Below are 17,944 nucleotides of genomic sequence, written 5' to 3' on the forward strand. Positions count from 1 at the left end.
TACTGATAATAATCCAAAAGAGAAAGAACCTAATGTCCATTACCAACAGAATCAATAGGTAAATTATGGTACAGCTGTACAATGGAGCAAGAATGAACAGTCTACTACATGCAAGAACAGGGGTAAATTTCATAAATATAAAGAGTAAAAGAGTTAAAGAACATAATTGTATGATTTCAACTACTTAGGATTCAATGATTCTAGAAGTCAGGGTACCATGAGCTAACAGTGACTGTATGGAGGGGTAACTTGCTGAGGGGTTGGGGGTAAGGGGTATTCTGAATTATAGGTAATACACTATTTATTTGGGTGGCATTTACATTGGCGTGTTCACTTCATGAAAATTCTTCACTTTACACTTATGATCTGTATGCTTCTCTTTATTATTAAACTTAATAATACAGCTTTAAATATTTTTACAATAAAAATCTAAGATGAAAAAGAGTAGGAAATGTGGTAAAGGATGAAGTACCTGCTGTATAATAAACAAGGAAGTCAATGTTTATTTGTCGGTTGTTGCTTTTGTTGCTTTGGTGGTGGGGATGGTGATGGTCCTAATTGTATAAAATTTATTCTAGCCCTAGGAGATAAAATGTCATCTTGATTTTAAACAAAATGAATATCTGTTCCATCTATACTAACCCATCCCTGCTTTTAATTTCATCTGAATTTTGTCAGAAGATTCCCTTTGACCAACAAAGATATATTTAGTGTCAGTACCTTTAAAATTGAGTGCTCACTTTGTTCCAGAGACACATTCATAAGACCTAATATATGGTTTTGATTTTTATTATGGATGTAAAATATTAAGATGGTGATTCCTCAATCTGTTGATATTTTTATATGTAGTTATTCTCTAAATCCAATCTTTTCTATAATAACTTCTATAATTCATTAAAGAATATCAAAATAGATTCTTATCAGGCTATACTGTTCTTACTCTCCCTTCACAATTGTTTCTCAAAACAAATGATTTTGTGTGTTTTTGAAAAGTGCATGTTTTCCAGCAACCGACACAAAGAATATGTTAAAATTCTGGTCAAATAGTTGCCTCGCAACTCATCATGGACAGGATATTCATCATTAGATCTAACCATTCCTGTGAAATTCTTGACTCTCATATAGAAAGACAGAAATGCTGGGTATTTGTGATCATTTTTTGTCAAAAACATTTATAACATTTTGTCTATAGTATGGACAGTCATTACTTCTCTGTAAAATGGACAAAAATTCTCAATTTCACACTCTGAAACTTAAATTTTGAATCAAATACTTTTTGTAAGATTGCAGAAACAAGGAAAATGCTTCTTCAACATTATTCCTGATTTTCTCAGTAACCTCACTCATGATAGATTTGATGTTTTCTGATTTTTGGTCTCACAACCTGACTTTTGAACATGATAAATTTCCTAGAGCCATGAAATTACTTTGTACATAATTCCATTTATTTTCTGGCCTTGAAATATTGGTGAAAAGGGATGGGAAGAGGAACTACAAATACACTCCTTAAGAATATGTCAAAATTCCATATTTAATTTTTCCACTTACTAGCCATTGACCATAGAAAAACAAAGAGGATTTGTTCTTTTCTTTCTCATGCACAACTGTTACTCATTATATTTTCTTTGAAAGGTCCGTGATACTTGGTAGGTTTGTAAAACACGTAAGATACAATAGCTCATGGATCAGAGCAAAATACCTTTGATCTGCTGAGGTCAGATTAAACAAAATCAGGAGGTTGTAGATCCTAAAATTAGAAGTCCTGCCATAGAAGGGCTTAAGTAAGGCTTTAAATGATCTTCCCTTTAGCATTAAGAGCCCAGACTGTCTTACAAACAACAAAGTCAGTAATGAAACAAAATTCCTCATAAGTCTCTCTATGTAGGTCAACTAAATTAACAATCGATGGGTGAAGTCTGCTAGATATCTAAGTCAAACTGAGGCAAAAGAAATATGAAACTCCCAAGCCTCTAAAACCCTCATTCAAGGAACTGCGTAAACACATGGAACCTACTAATGTCTCAGTTGTGAAGGAGACTTACAGAATTTTTTTAATAGAATATAAATCAGGTTATAAGTTCTTTGTTACTATATCTAATGGAAACTTTTAAGTCTACCTTGTTTGATCTTTGAATACTAATATCTGGTTCATCTCCCTTTTTCTTTACATCTTATCTTCCTTTCAATCTCTAATACCACACACTCTTCACATTCCCCCCACTTTTCTCACGATTCTTCCATTTCCTTAAATGTCCTCTACGCATACTTTGTTCATCAGAATATTTTTAAGGATCTGTCCTCTTCATTCTCCCTGCACATTCTCCATGGTCTATATCAGTTAGTTCAATGGCTTCACATAGCTTTCAGAGATTACAAACTCAAATATCTAGGGACCAGGCAGATAACAGAAATGAGTAAAGAGGCCCAGAGGGATTACAATGAACTGAAGGAGAGCACATCTAACTTGGACAAGCCGGCCCCCAGGTCCAGCCAAGGCTGCCTTGTCAGAGTTCACCTCTAGTGGCGCCATCACTCCCAATTGTTCAGTGAGAATCAATACATATTTTCATGAAAATAAATCTTTAAAAGCTAGCAACTAATTTTTTATTAAACATTTCAGAAGGCCAAGAAAAATATTCCACGGGCTGTCACTCAGCACACTCTCATAAATACACTGTCAATTCTAAAATCTCTATCCCTATTCTATATTCTTTCCATAGCCTCAAGGTTGTATATCCAACCTACTGATGCAGATCACATGAATTTATTCAGGTGTCCAAAACTGAACTTATCTGCTTGTCAAATCCCCTTTTATTCCTACTTTTCCTGCCTCAGTGCAGGGCACCCCGTTGTTCAAATCAGAAATTGAGATATCACATTTGACTCATTTCTTTTGCCTCAAATATCTTAATAATCAAGTATGGTAATTTTATCTTTATATCATTCTCATATTCATGTACTTTTTACTTATATATATGTATAATTTATTTAGTGTACTGTTTATATATTATTTTATATATTGATTTTATGTACCTTATAATCTCTACATAGTTTTCTACAATAGTCTATCAGTCTCCTATTTCTCTTCTAATTCTTCAGTTTCTAATGGGGGAAGGCAGTCAGACCTCAGCATGAATCTTTTTAAGATGAGAAAAAAATATTGAAATTCTACTTGCATTTTTATGTAGCTTTTAAAATTCATATTACGTGTCCTTTGTTACATATGAGAATTCACATTATTTGTATAAGAATATATGTACTATGCAGACCACAAATAATATGCTTAAAAGTATTTAATAAGTTAGTAATAAGTAATATAATCACATGGGTTTGGAGGCCACTGCTCAAATTCATTATCTCTACTTCAGAAGTCTCAATCACCTAAAATCCAAGTGTGACCACTTTCCTATTTAAAACCCATCAGTGGGTCCCAATTTTTCTCAGGGTCCAAAGAACAGTTTTAAAAATGCAACTTTGTATATAGAAAAAGAAATACAAAGGGGCAGAAGTGGAGAGAGCTTTCAAAGCACAGTGCAAGAGAGAAAGTGCTAGTTACAGGTACTTCTGTCCTTGACACATGGTAATCCTGTGGTGGGTCATAAACAACAATCCCTTATTTGGATTCCATGTTTAAGGAATTTTCTAGATAGTATATGGCCCCACACATCATTTATCAGTGGGGACACACATATCCTCATCTGCTTGATGGTGGCATTAATCACTGTAAATTAAAAAATAAAAACCTGGGTTATAGATCAGTTTATGAGCTCAGTTGAATTGTGTCTATTCTGTAAATACACTCTTGGTTGTATGAAATCAGATTTCACGGATGAACACCAGAACCTAAATCATGGTGATTTTGATAGGTAAAGGTAAAGGTCACTTAGAGAAGGATTCAGAGGGGAGAGAAAGAAAAAGGAAAAAAAAAAAAAAAAGAAAAAGAAAAAAATGATGGCATTTATGTAACCTTGAAATTATCTGTCTCTTTCTTTTAAACTCCAGCAGACACTGTAGCATTTTCCACCCAACAGACTGCTAGACTCCTTATTACCATATGTGCAGCCCCCCCCAAAATACCAGCTCCTCCGTGGGGTCTGAGTGGTCCTGTGGCCGCTCTAGTAAATAATTCAGTATTTGTGACATTCCTTAGGCACCTTTCTAATGGAACAGAACTGGTTTTAAATATTTATCAATTCTGGATATACTATCTTCCCCAAATTGAATACATACTGCCTAAAGGTAGAAAATTATAATTTGGTGTCTTATTTGCTTTTATGTATCTAAGATCTTGTTATAAGGAGTCAAACAAATCAGGCCTGTAATTTCATTTTCCTTATTAACATAAAGAGCCTTAGTTAAAAAAAAAAAACAGGTGATAATAGAAGCTGCCTAAATAATAGAAATATTAAATAGCATTCCTTGAGTTCTAGGTCAGGTTTTTTTCTCTCTGTGCAGTTAGTTACCTGGTGAAAGTCCTTAATGTCTCTTGTGCACCTCCTCCTTTAGTTAAATATGACTAAGTTGCCTTTTCTTTGACTAAAGGAAATGGCTGATCTAGTTATTATGCTAGAAAAACATGTATCTCACTCACTGGAAAAGGTAAAGAAACTATTGTCCTTTGTTTCTTATTAAAAGTGAAAGGAAAATACAGGAAACCAAAGAAGGTCCATACCACTTCCCCAGGAAATCAAAGGTAGAGGCAATGAACTGAGCTTTAAATAGATCATTTCCCGCCTCCCCTCTCCATGGTAAGCAGGATAGTGTCTTACATTATGTCCTATACCAAATTTTAGAAAATGTATTATTTATTTTTGGCTTTCACTTTTAGATTTCTAGGGACTGTGGAACACCCATCATACAAAGTTGGATATTAACTCTATTATTTACAGAATTAATAATTAATGTAACAGAGTTTTTAGAAAGATTAAAGGTTTAAATTGGTTAATTACTCCACAACACAGAAGACTTACTATGTGCCAGACAGTACTGTACATGCCTTATAGGTAGAGTTTAGCTTTTTTAACCTTCACAACAACTCTGGATAGGATGTATTACTGTCATTATTGTCAATATTTTATAGATGAAGAAATTGATGCACAGAGAAAGCAAGTAGCTTACCCAAAGTCACAAAGCTAGTAAATGTTACGGTCAGAACCTGAGAACACCCACCTACACATCCACCCATAAACATGCTGCCTCCCAGTCAATTAAGCAAGCAAACTCCATGTCTCTGTCTTTACCTCACATAAGCAGATGCGCACACACATTTCTTTACTCCTCATAAACGACAGTTCCTACAAGTCTAAATAGGTGACATTGTGCTAAGTGACTTCAGGAAATACAAAGATGAGTAAATAAGCCTGATTTCATGGAACTTATACTCTAATGGGAAGTAATATAATTAGACAAATAATTTTAAAACAATAAAAATAGTAAGCACAAAGGAGAAGCAAGAGCTTAGAGGAGTTTAAGAAGAGATCTAGTAATAACAATAGCGACTGAATCGTAAGTGAGATGCACTTTAAGGGATTAATGAGAACATTTATGCCAGAGATTAAAAAAACCTTCAAGAGGAGGAGCAGAGACACAGAAACCTGTAATTGCTGATGTGTCAGGTAGGAGCCAAAATGTCCCACTTGACTGAAGAACAGGACAGAAGTAAAAAAGAGAAATGTTAGGAAAATACATCATTAATTCATCCAGCAGGTACTGTATGTTATGTATACAGTACCTAAAGGATGCATTCAATATACTTGAAGGATAACATTTAAAGATTATATTAAAAATGAAGTTAGCATATGTGAAAGAACTAGACACAGAGTCTGACATATAATAATTCGACTAATATATCTGTATGAATTTTTTTTTGAATAAACAGCCAACAAGGAACTTCATGGTTAAGCAGAAAAGACCCACCACATGCGTTCAATAACGCAAACATGTCTATAACACAACAGGGACACAAAGCATGGAATTATTGAAGTTGACCATATGGAGGGGCGCATATTAGTGAAAATATCCCAGAAAGGGGGACTTCTAACTTCGATCTAAAGAATTCTGGGATGGCAGAGAAGAAAGAAGAGGCAAGGGAGGCTTCCAGGGAATTAAACTGTAGGAACTGAGGATTAAAAAAAAAAAAATCAATTTGTAAATAATAAAGTCATTAAATATTTTGAGCAGAGAATAAACATCATTCATCTATTTACCTATCCATCCGATTATTCATATAGTCTGCTGACATTTATTAGTGCCTGCACATTCCAGGAGGTGTGCCAGGTTCTGAGAAACAAAAATCAAGAAGGAGGGTCCTTGCTTTCAAGAAACCTTTCTAGGCTACTGGGAAAGGTGATCATGTCAGCAGTTCACTTCAGTCTAATATGACACATATAAGCACAGGCACCTGGAACAAAGATTATGGATACCCATCTTAGAGTAGGCGAGCTTCCAAACTGGCACGGCTGACTGGCTTTCCAAGCAGTGGATACAATCTAGGGAAACAAAAACACACTGGAAAATACAGTGTTGTGTAGTTAGGTTCCTTCTTTAAGGATGAGTAGAGTACAAAGAGATGAAGCCAGAATAAAAAAATAATTCCTAAAGCTTGTCATGTTAATGAGATTTTAGATTTTAAACTAGGATCAATAACAATTTGTGGAAGCATTTCAGACAGAGAGAGAGAGAGAGAGAAAGAAAGATTAGTTCTGTTTTTGGGGGGGGGGGGGCTCACTAGTCTATGAACAACAAGATAGGTTGTTACTGAAGATAAGACCAGTCAGAAAGTTGCTGCCGTAATTCAGGGAAGGGTTTGAACTTGAAATTGAAGAACAGAACTTGAAGTAAGAATGGAGAGAAGATGATGGATAAAAAGATGCAAGTTTAAAATCCATGATTCTTATTGAATTATAATTTACTTGGAAATGCAGGTCTAAATCTCCCCAGTGTGAAGTAGTACTTAGCACCATTAGCCCCAAAATTGCTACCTGACTTGCTTAGAAAAATGACTGTCACCTGGAGTCTAATCACATCAATGTATCTCCATTGTTTTAAACAGTTAGTTTTGAGTTTTGAGGCTCATGCTTAAAGTTTCTGGACTCTAAACTACTACTCCAGAGTGCCAAGATTCAGAAAGATACTGATCTTATTTTGCAGAATCTACCTGAACACAATTTCTTCCACAGTGTCTCTTCTCTTTTCCTATATTATTCTACTATCTCTTGGTCAGTAGACTAAGAAAGCAAAAGCAGGACTCCACTATTAAACCATTCAATGAATTTTTATAACCACCTAAAATGCAGACCTTCAATGCAATTAGTTTGACACATGATTATAATTGATCTCCTTGGGACTCCAGTCAGGCATAGTCCCTTGACAGCTGGGCTTACGTCCTGAGTAGAAAGGTGGGTCCTGCCATGACTTCAAAATGGTGGAGAAGCACAGAAATGAAGTATTTGGCATATAACAATTAAACATTTTTGTCTGCTGGGATATCAACGCAACATACAGAAATCTGTTGCACTAATAATATAGTGGAAGGAGAAATCAAGAAAACAATCCCATTATTAATTGCACTAAAAAGAGTAAAATACCTAGATATAAACTTAACCAAGGAAGTGAAAGAACCTGTACTCTGAAAACTATTAAACACTGATGAAAGAAATTGAAGAGGACACAAAGAAATGGGAAGACATCCCATGCTCATGGATTGGGAGAACAAATATTGTTAAAATGTCCACACTACCCAAAGCAATCTACTGACTTAATGTAATCTCTATCAAAATACCACTGGCATTTTTCACAGAACTAAACCAAATACTCCTGGAATTCGTATGGAACAATAAAAGACTCCAAAATAGCCAAAACTATCTTGAAAAAGGAGAGGAAAACTGGAGGTATCATCATCTCAGATTTCAAGATACACTACAAAACTGCAGTAAATCAAAACAGTATGGTACAGGCACAAAAATAAGCCACACAGACCAATGGAACAAAACAGAGAGCCGAGGGCACCTGGGTGGCTCAGTCGGTTAAGCCTCCGACTTCAGCTCAGGTCAGATCTCACATTCGTGGGTTCAAGCTCCGCGTCAGGCTCTGTGCTGACAGCTAGCTCAGAGCCTGGAGCCTGTTTCAGATTCTGTGTCTCCCTCTCTCTCTGACCCTCCCCCTCTCATGCTCTGTCTCTTCTGTATCAAAAATAAATAAAAGCATTAAAAAAAAAAAAAAGAACAGAGAGCCAAGAAATAAACCCATGATTATATGGCCAATTGATCTTCAACAAAGATGGAAGAATATGCAATGGGAAAAAAGACAGTCTCTTGAACAAGTGGTGCTAGGAAAACCAGACAGCTACATGCAAAAAAATGAAACTGGACCACTTACTTCTACCATAAACAAAAATAAACTCAAAATGGATTACAGACATAAATGTGAGACTTGAAACCATAAAAATCCTAGAAGAGAACACAGGTAGTAATTTCACTAACACTGATTGTAGCAACATTTTCCTAGATATGTTTCCTGAGGCAAGGGAAAGAAAATCAAAATAAACTAACTGGACTATATGAAAACTAAAAGCTTTAGGAGCACCTGGCCGGCTTGGTGGATAGAGTAAGCCACTCCTGACCTTGGGGGCATGAGTGCAAGCCCCGTGTAGGCCACAGAGCTTACCTGAGGAAAAACAAAACAAAATAAAACAAACAAACAAAAAACTCCTGCACAGCAAAGGAAACAAAAGGACAACCTACTGAATAGGAGAATTTATTTGTAAATGACATACCTGATAAGTGCTAGTATCCAAAATATATAAAGAACTTCTACAACTCAACACCAAAGAAACCAAATAATCTAAATAAAAACTGGGCAGAAGACATGAATAGACATTTCTCCAAAAAAGATATCCAGATGGCTAACAGACACATGAACATCAACATCACTAATTATCAGAGAAATGCAAATCAAAACCACAATAAGCTATCACTTCACACATGTCAGAATGGCTAAAATCAAAAACACAAGAAAAAAGTATTGGTGAGGATGTGGAGGGGAAAAAAAAACCCTCTTGCACTGTTGGTAGGAATGCAAACTGGTGAAGCCACTGTGGAAAACAGTATTGAGGTTCTTCAAAAACAAGAAAATTAGTGGGACACATGGGTGGCTCAGTTGGTTAAGTGTCTGACTTTATCTCAGGTCATGATCTCATGGTTTGTGAGTTCGAGCCCCACATGGGGCTCTCCACTCTCAGCACAGAACATGCTTCAGATCCTCTGTATCCTTCTCTCTGCCCCTCCCCCACTCACCCACTCATGCACGTTCTCGCTCTCAAAAATAAATAAACATTAAAAAAATTTAAAGTTAGAATTACCACATGATTCAGTAATTCCCCAAATGGGTATTTACCCAAAGAATATGAAAACACTAATTCAAAAGATGCACGCACCCCTATGTCACTGCGGCATTTATTTACAATAGCCCAAATATGGAAGCAGCCCAAGTGTCCATCAGTAGAGGAATGGATAAAGAAGGTATATATGTACAGTGGAAGATTACTCAGCCTTAAAAAAGAATAAAAGCTTGCCATGTGCAACAGCATAGATAGCTCTAGAGGTTTAATGCTAAATGAAAAAAGTCAGTTAGAGAAAGACAAATACTGTATGATTTTACTCAGCTCTGGAATTTAAGAAACAAAGAAAAAGAGACAAATAAAAACTCTCAAATAGAGAAAAAGCTGACAATTACCAAAGAGGCGGTGGGTAGTGGATTAAGTGACACAGGTGATGGGGATTAAGAGTACATTTATCGTGATGAGAACTGAATCATGTTTAGAACTGGTGAGTCACTATACTGTACACCTGAAACTAATCTAACACTGTATGTTAATTATACTGAAATTAAAATTTAAAAGACATTTAAAAATGTTGTCTATTTTCTGTTTTTATGAGGTCTGAATACCAAATCTGCCTTTGGGAGTTTTACAAAAGCTCTTGAAAAATAGCTTTGTCCCAGTTTTAGTCCATTCTTAATATCTTTTTCTGTCTGACCGCTCCTTTGAAAAATAAATTACAATAATACTCCTTAAGCTTAAAACCTGCTTTATAAAAATCATTAAGCTGTTTGCAGTGTTTAGAAATAACTCCTCAATGATTCTGCTTTTGGAAATAATACCAATCTCAGTTTAAAGGCACTGGTTAGATGAAAAGAAAGCATTCTCGCATGGTCTCAATGTGTAGCAAGATAAATGACAGAAATGCTTCTATATGAGAACTAAGTTATGCAAAAATATAAACTAGTATTAGAGCATAAGGAAGATAAAAGAATCCACCCTTTTGAAAGGCTACATCATTCATTCATTTGCTTGTTCATTCAATAAAATATTGTGAAATAAGGCGAAAACCCACAGAGAATATAAAGATGGTTTCTCCAATGATCTAATAAAAGAATCATTAATTTTGATGACTATGGAAATATGTCTGAGTTCCAGAAGGAGCTTTAAATTTGGCTCTCATCCCAAAAGTAAAATATTAAAGAAAAATGGAACAGCTTTCTCAAGGAAGTGAAGACAGGAGAAAAAGGTATAAAGGTTTGGGAGGTAAGCAGAGTGTTTAATCAGTATTTCAAGAATCTCTCACTTGATTTAATAGTGCTTTCAGTCATGTAGCAGTTGGAAGAAATTTTAGCCCCTTGATGTCTCTGGTTATAAATAAAGGGAAAGAAAGAGGTCTCAAATGCATAATTCTGTGTGATTTGCAGTGCCAGCAAAACAAAGTCCGCTCTTAAAATGTGTGAGCCATCTTTCCATTTTCTACTGACCTTTTGACAAGCAAACAATTTCATAACTCACCAGAATTTCCAGTTTTCAAAAAGAAATATCACAAACATTTTGTCCTATAAGGTTTCTTAAGATTTTAAGATAAAGTATCTCTTGAAGGTTACCAACTGTTTGCATTAGGCTCAGAATGTTAACATAGGAGCTGTGACTTCAAGAAATCCTCTTGGTTCTTAGTCCCAGAATTGGGCAATGCCTTTCTGCTTTCTACAGTCCACAAATATTTAATTAGTATGCTTTTGGCTATTATTCTAATTTACATGAGGATGAACTTTCCTTTTAATTTCTCATTTGTGAATGGATATAGAAGCATTATAAATAGCTAGATTTCTGGAACACAAAATGTTCATGTTAGAGGCAAAAACAGTATTTTACCCCCGTTAGTGCCAAAAATCATTCAGAATATATTTTATTTAAGAGATAGGAAAGGGGGGGCGCCTGGGTGGCTCAGTCGGTTAAGCGTCCGACTTCAGCTCAGGTCATGATCTCACGGTTTGTGGGTTTGAGCCCTGCGTTGGGCTCTGTGCTGACAGCTAGCTCAGAGCCTGGAACCTGTCTTCAGATTCTGTGTCTCCCTCTCTCTCTGACCCTCCCCTGCTCACACTGTCTGTCTCTCTCTCTCTCTCTCTCTCTCAAAAGTAAATAAACCATTAAACAAAAAAAAAGAAATAGGAAAAGGCTTTAATGTTTCCAAAGTCAAAAGTTAAGAAGCTAAGCACTTAGCACTTACATAAGCATAGTACTTCATAGAGAAAAAAAAAAAAAAAAGGAAACCACTGTTACAGGTAATTTACCAGTGTCAAAAGACTAAGACCATCAAAAGTGTATACCAACATTTTATAGGTCTCATTTCACCAGTGAATGTATAAATATAGACTTTTAAACAGGAGATGAAATGACCATCTATCTATGTGTAAGAAATTACTCTTCTTCCTTAATACCCAGCCAGGATTCTGCCTACATTCAAGGACATTCTCAGGTGCTCACCAAAGTTTGTGTCTGGGGAGGAAGTACCTAAAGGAAATCATCTTTATCTAGCTATTTTGTGATAACATTTCTATATCTTGTTTACACAAGATCCTCATTTCAATATCTTAAGAGTTTACACAACTCAAACTCTCTGTGCAATGATACAAAGAAAACCCGAACTGGGGTGCTAAGATTTTCTCTCTCACCTCAATATCAGCTCTCAACCAAGCTTACATACCACCACCTCCTAGAAGCAGTCCCTGATTCATTCAATCATGAAGCAACTGTTGCCCTCTCTGAATTGTCAGAAGAATTTGTTTATGCCATTTTTAAAGTCTCTATCCCTTTCTGCCTTTTATTTTGTACATGAGTCCTAAGTGTGTACTAAGTTGTAAAAAAGATACGAACTTCTGAGAGATTCCATCTTATATACATCTGCTTCTTAAACTATTTAAATTAATGAATGCTCATCAAATAAATATAGTTATGACTGACATTTGCCTTAAAAGAACATAAAACTATTCAGCAACTGAGGTATAGTTTTGGTGGCTAAGCAGAAAAATTAGCAATCAAAAACATTTAACAAATATGCTCAAGTACAGTCTCAAAATATTCAAGTAAAACCTATACAATATGGAACTCTAGGTATGATGAGGTCATTCTTCAGAAATGAATACAGATTATAAGAATGATTTGTACTTACTTGTCTCCAAAAAACTTTCTCCAGAATTCAGCAGCATCTGCTTTCGTGATACGAAAGTTATCTCCCTGGAATTGCCCATTGGGAAAGATTGCTTTAATTTCTGCCAGCATGTGACTGAAGATAAGGGACAGTTTGGTGAGATTTCGTCTGTAGACAGAGGTGGGAAAATGAAAAAATTATATATATAGGTGCATGTAAGTTTTAATGGGAATACATATTATGAAAAATAAAATTATGAACAGTATTAACATAGGTCTTGGTGGCTAATCATGAACCTCAACTGAATAATCCATCTAAAATCAATGTTCACAGAAACTATACATTTAAATTCCTAAAAGGCTTTCATTTTTTATCCATCCATGTATTCATTTAACAAAAGCAATAACAAGATAAATTACACGATTTCAACGAGCTCACAGTTTAATGAGAGAGATAAAGAAAATCATAATCAAATATAAACACTGAACACGAAAGTCAGAGTGACGATTTCTACATGAGGAAGTAAGGAAAGATTTATCATTAGAGGAGGATCTAGGGAAGATTTTGTAGTCTGACAGATGAAAGACCTGGAGGGCTGGGGAGGACGCGGAGCGGGGGAGAAGGTATTGGAGCAGCAGCAGCAGCTTCTATACAAAAGTCCAGAGGGATGGAATCGAACTATTTGTGTCATTTCCAGGCTTAGCATGGCTGGAGAAGAACAGGAAACATTGAAGAGAACGGCATGACACAGGATGAGAGAGTTTGGTGACGACGTGACATAAAGAGCCACCTGAAACAATGAACAAACTTTTTGTCAAATACGCTTCTACTTCCTCCAAAAATGGGAGTTTCTGATGATGGGTTCCAGATATGCTCATATTTCAGAAGCTCCTTGAGCTATTCTGCTGTACTCCCCTTATTAAGAGCTACGGCCAGAAGGAAGAGGGAGCCAAATGGATTAAAAAGATGGAACACATAATTAAATCTGTTTCAGGAAGAAAAGTTACAGTATGGGGCTGGGGTGGCTTAGTCGGTTAAGTGTCTGGTTGAGGTCATAATCTCCTGGTTTGTGAGTTCAAGCCTCACACTGGGATTCTCTCCCCCTCTCTCTCTGCCCCTCCCCTGCTTGTGCTCTCTCTCTCTCTCTCTCCTCTCTCTCTCTCTCTCCTCTCTCTCTCTCTCTCTCTCTCTCTCTCTCTCTCTCTCTCGTTCTCAAAATAAATAAACATTTAAAAAAAGAGAAAATGCTATGCTGGTATGAAAGAAGTGGTTTAGAATGTTGGGAAAGGCAGGCGTCATCTAAACTATAATTACCATGGTAAGTTCTGGGGAATCTGACAGGATTTAAAACATGATTCAAAACATGATTCATACTTCAGAATATCACCTGCACTCCTTCCTGCCACTTCATAAGAACGTTATAACATTAAGTGAATCAGGCCAAAATGCTAGTGTTAACCAGCAAAGAAGCAACTGAAACACAAAGCACTAAAGAACTTTCCAGTTTTGGACTGACCATGCTTCCTTATATTCCAGTTTACTCAGAATCACCAAAACTCAGTGTGTGTGTGTATACACAGATTATATTATATACACATATAATATCTTTGCATGTTGATGCTTCAGCTGCTTCTGTATGTGTGTAGTAAAAGGTCACAGGTGAGGAGAGGGAGAAGGCAATTGCTTTAGGACTAAAAGTAAATATTGAGGATAATTAGCAGAAAAAGCCATCACATTTGCAATGCATTTAAAACTACACAATATTTCAATACGACTATGACACTGAGACATACGGTTCTTTGCCCCATTTTCATTCGTGTGTCTGTGTTTAATGATGCTCAAATAACAAGCAAAAATAAACGTGTCAGATACCGAAGAGATCATACAATATGCACCTGTCAATAGAGTCACTGAGTATCACTCTTTCTAATTTGAAAAGGAACCTATAACTTCCCATGTAAGATGAATACAGAATAAAGGAAGGAACTCATGATAAAAAGTGGGAAAAGCAGGAATGAAAGGAAAACGATAGTACAAAGTATACTTCAATGAATTCATCTCTATTGGAAAACCAAAACTGTTGCAATTTCTATAATGTTTATAATCTATGAGAAGACTTATGAGAAAGAGGAAATCAGAAATTTAGGCTATATTTTAATGCTTAGCAACAATAAACAATCTGCAAAGTCATTATGGTTATATACAATGTTCTGTTATTTTCTTAGATTCAGCCACACATGGTTATATATAATGCTCTGTTATTTTCTCAGATTCAGCCACACTTCCACACAATTCAGCCTAATCCAAATGTGAAAGTTCTTTAGTTGACTTTGATCTTCTCGTTTATATCAATACACCGTCATTTAGATGATGGTATATACAAGAAATTGTAGGAAATGGAAACTGAACTATTGAACTAGATCAAAGGGAAGAATTTTGGCCAGCACGAGCTGCAACTGACTTTTGAAATTTGAGTTGAAGGAAGAGCATAAAGTCATTTTAGAAAATCTGCAACAAATTTACTTATATAATTAGAAAAAAGGGTTAATTTTCCACCAAACTTCCAATTGATACATACAGAAAAAAAAAACATCAAGATGGCTATAATTAGGATAAACCAACTGTTCCTTCTGTCTGAATTGGTTGCTCTCCATCCACTTATGCCTTTGTTCTTTAACCACATCCAAATGTTTTTCATTTTTATTTGTTAGATCTAAAAAGTCTGAAGCACAATGCTAGTGATTACCCACCTCAGCTATGTGACCCAATGGGTGTCCACTACGCTTTAAAGCAGAAATACTAACATTTTATCTTTATAATTTACTAGAAGCTCTAGAAGCTCTAGTAATCACTAGTACCTATATAAATTAATCACTTTTTAATTATAAAATGTAGGTAAGAGTTCAACTTTCTTATTCCTGCAAGTGGATCACATTTTTTTTTTATTTTTCGCATAAACTAAGGCAGTGGAAAAAGATATAGTTTTGCCTTTAGTCTTTAAAGAAACTCAAATTGAAGTTGTTAAAAATATGTCAGTCCAACAGTGTTGTGTCACCTTAGTTTTCACACAGACGAGAATATATATTTGTATTTATTTTATATCTAATTTTTAAATGCATGCACATACCATACATATGTAAATGATCACCCTGGAAATCCATTATTTAAAAGATCGGTTTTTAGAGGTTGCAATTCACAGCAAGATATGAAAAGAACGGATAGTTAATAGTACTATCCAGTGTCATTTAAATGTATTTTCACAGCTTATGGTTTTTGTCTTTTATGTGATTGTGGGGCTTTTTAAACATTATTTTGCTACACATTATGTGCTTTAATTCCTCTTCTCACTTTTTAAAAATAACCTCTAATTTTGAAAACAAAATCCAAGAATAGAATGATCTCTAGCCATTTAGACACAGGAGGAAGAAAGGCAACAACAACATATCTTCTTTCTAGATGAAATGTTGTTTTCTTATTATGAAAATTGTCCATACTTGGCCAATTTTCCCTAGGCCCACTGATTGCTGCTCATCATAACACCAAAATAATGAGTGCTTAACAAAGGATCTGATTATTAAGAATATACTTCTATCATCAAAACTCCCCTACCCCCAAAACATCTAAAGAAGTAAAAAAGCTTATCCACAAAGACTCAATAACCTTGTAAACATAACTTTAATTTTACAAAGAATTCTGCAACACTTTCACATCAGAAACATTTCGACTAATTACTATCACATCTGCCATTAACCACCACAAACTATGCCATTTTTAACACTGGTTTTGTGTGGAATTTTTTTTTTATTAAGAAATAAGCTTCAGAAAAGTAGTATCTTGGAATACCAACTAAGTGATCAAAAAGTAGCTTCCAGAAGGCAATACTGGGTAAGCCCGGAAAGATGCTAGTATTAGAGGAAACTTGAAGAAGGAAAGCTAGCCACATTATTTTTAAAAGTATGCAATGCATCAGCAGTGTCAATATTGCCCACACAGCAAGGCACCTCTTTTTATCCTGGATTCAATCACCTAATAGTGTATTTCTTCAAAATGGTATGAATCAATTTCTCCAAAAGTCAGATTACATGACTGTACAGAATATGAGGCTGATCCAGAGTGAATTAGCATGACTTCTGGAATTATAGAGTTTTACTGTTTAAGTCTCAGTAGCTTAAAGTGGCTACAGCCAACATCCTAAGAGACTGGAGGCACACAATGATGTGTGATGATACAATCCACCCTTAATAAACATAGCACATCATATGGGGAAAAAAACATGAAGAGATTATTATGATACAATACAGTGGGGCAACACACCAAATACACAGCCATCTTGACATGATAAATTAAATTTGAAAAATGCATAAAAAATATACCAGAATTTGATTAGTAGCCTCCACTAAATGTTGGACATACACAAAGAATTTAATCTAATCAGGTTGCATATAGTCCATGCAATTTTTCAAGAAACAGTTGTGCCACAAATCAAGGAAGAAATATAAAGCTTTAAATGCTGAATTAGTGAAAAACTTCAAACGACCCTTTTTATCAGTGAAGTCTAAAGTCTGTGACCACGTCCTACCTTTGGTAGAAGAAATGGGAGACCATTTTTTATCTAAAAACTATTAATAATTCAATTCTCACATTTAAAAAGTAGAACATGCTCTGCTTAATCTTTACAAGGTGAAACAAATTCAACATAAAAAGAGAGGCAGGACATAAAGAATATAAACAGTGGCACTTAAAATGAGACTCACGTCCAGCTAAAGAGCAATTTCCATTCACTGTATTTCTGATGTAGTGCCCTCCAAGATAGGTTTAGAGAGTTACTTCACACTGTTTTTGACCTTGGGAACAATTTTGATTCCTAAGAAAGTGAAGAGACTAAGCTGATGTAAGCCTCGCCTTTCATTTCTCCCTCATGGGAACGGAGACGATTATTAAGATGGATCCTGAAAGCCTTAAATTAAACTGGATCCTGCCCATTCCCTGCCCAAATGCTTTAACATTTCCAAAGTTTCTAAGGGAGTGTGAGGCAGAGCTGCCAAGTCCAAACACCAACAAACACTCAGAGTCCACCCCACGTCATGAGAGAAGTAAAGAGGGTGAGCAGAAACTAACCTGAGTCGCAGGGGAAAGGATAATTTTTCAAGCTATCCCATGTTACTTTTAGAAATTGCACTGCTCACTTAAAAGGAATTTAGCAAACAGTGTCAGTCCCAAAACTGCACTAAATTGAATAACAAAGGAAAGCCTTTTTTCCTTTGTTAAAGAATAGATCACCTACCACTAACATGGCTGGGAAGGCCAAGCCCCACATTGGGGAAAACGAACGCCAGCCGCCCTCTGGTCTTCCTTCATGTGTTGCCCGCAAAGGTCTACTAAGAGCAAGACGCCATCTCTCAAATTAAGGATGCTGCTCTCACAGTAAATATACTTCCTTTCCAAAACAGTTTTAAATGGACAATTTAACTAAC

At 35.6% G+C, this 17,944-nt stretch overlaps 1 protein-coding gene across 7 annotated transcripts in view; it reads right to left on the reverse strand.

Annotated features, from left to right (window-relative positions):
- The window catches only part of CBLB (Cbl proto-oncogene B), a 213,007-nt gene that overhangs the window by 111,706 nt on the left and 83,357 nt on the right, over positions 1-17,944 (reverse strand). For all 7 annotated transcript variants that reach the window (XM_029939225.1, XM_029939228.1, XM_029939227.1 and 4 more), the window contains one exon: positions 12,492-12,638. In XM_029939225.1, coding sequence (XP_029795085.1) covers positions 12,492-12,638 — 147 coding nt within the window. The remainder of the gene's footprint in view (positions 1-12,491; positions 12,639-17,944) is intronic.

This window comes from Suricata suricatta, chromosome 5 (assembly GCF_006229205.1).
Source record: "Suricata suricatta isolate VVHF042 chromosome 5, meerkat_22Aug2017_6uvM2_HiC, whole genome shotgun sequence".
NCBI classification, from domain to species: Eukaryota; Metazoa; Chordata; class Mammalia; order Carnivora; family Herpestidae; genus Suricata; species Suricata suricatta.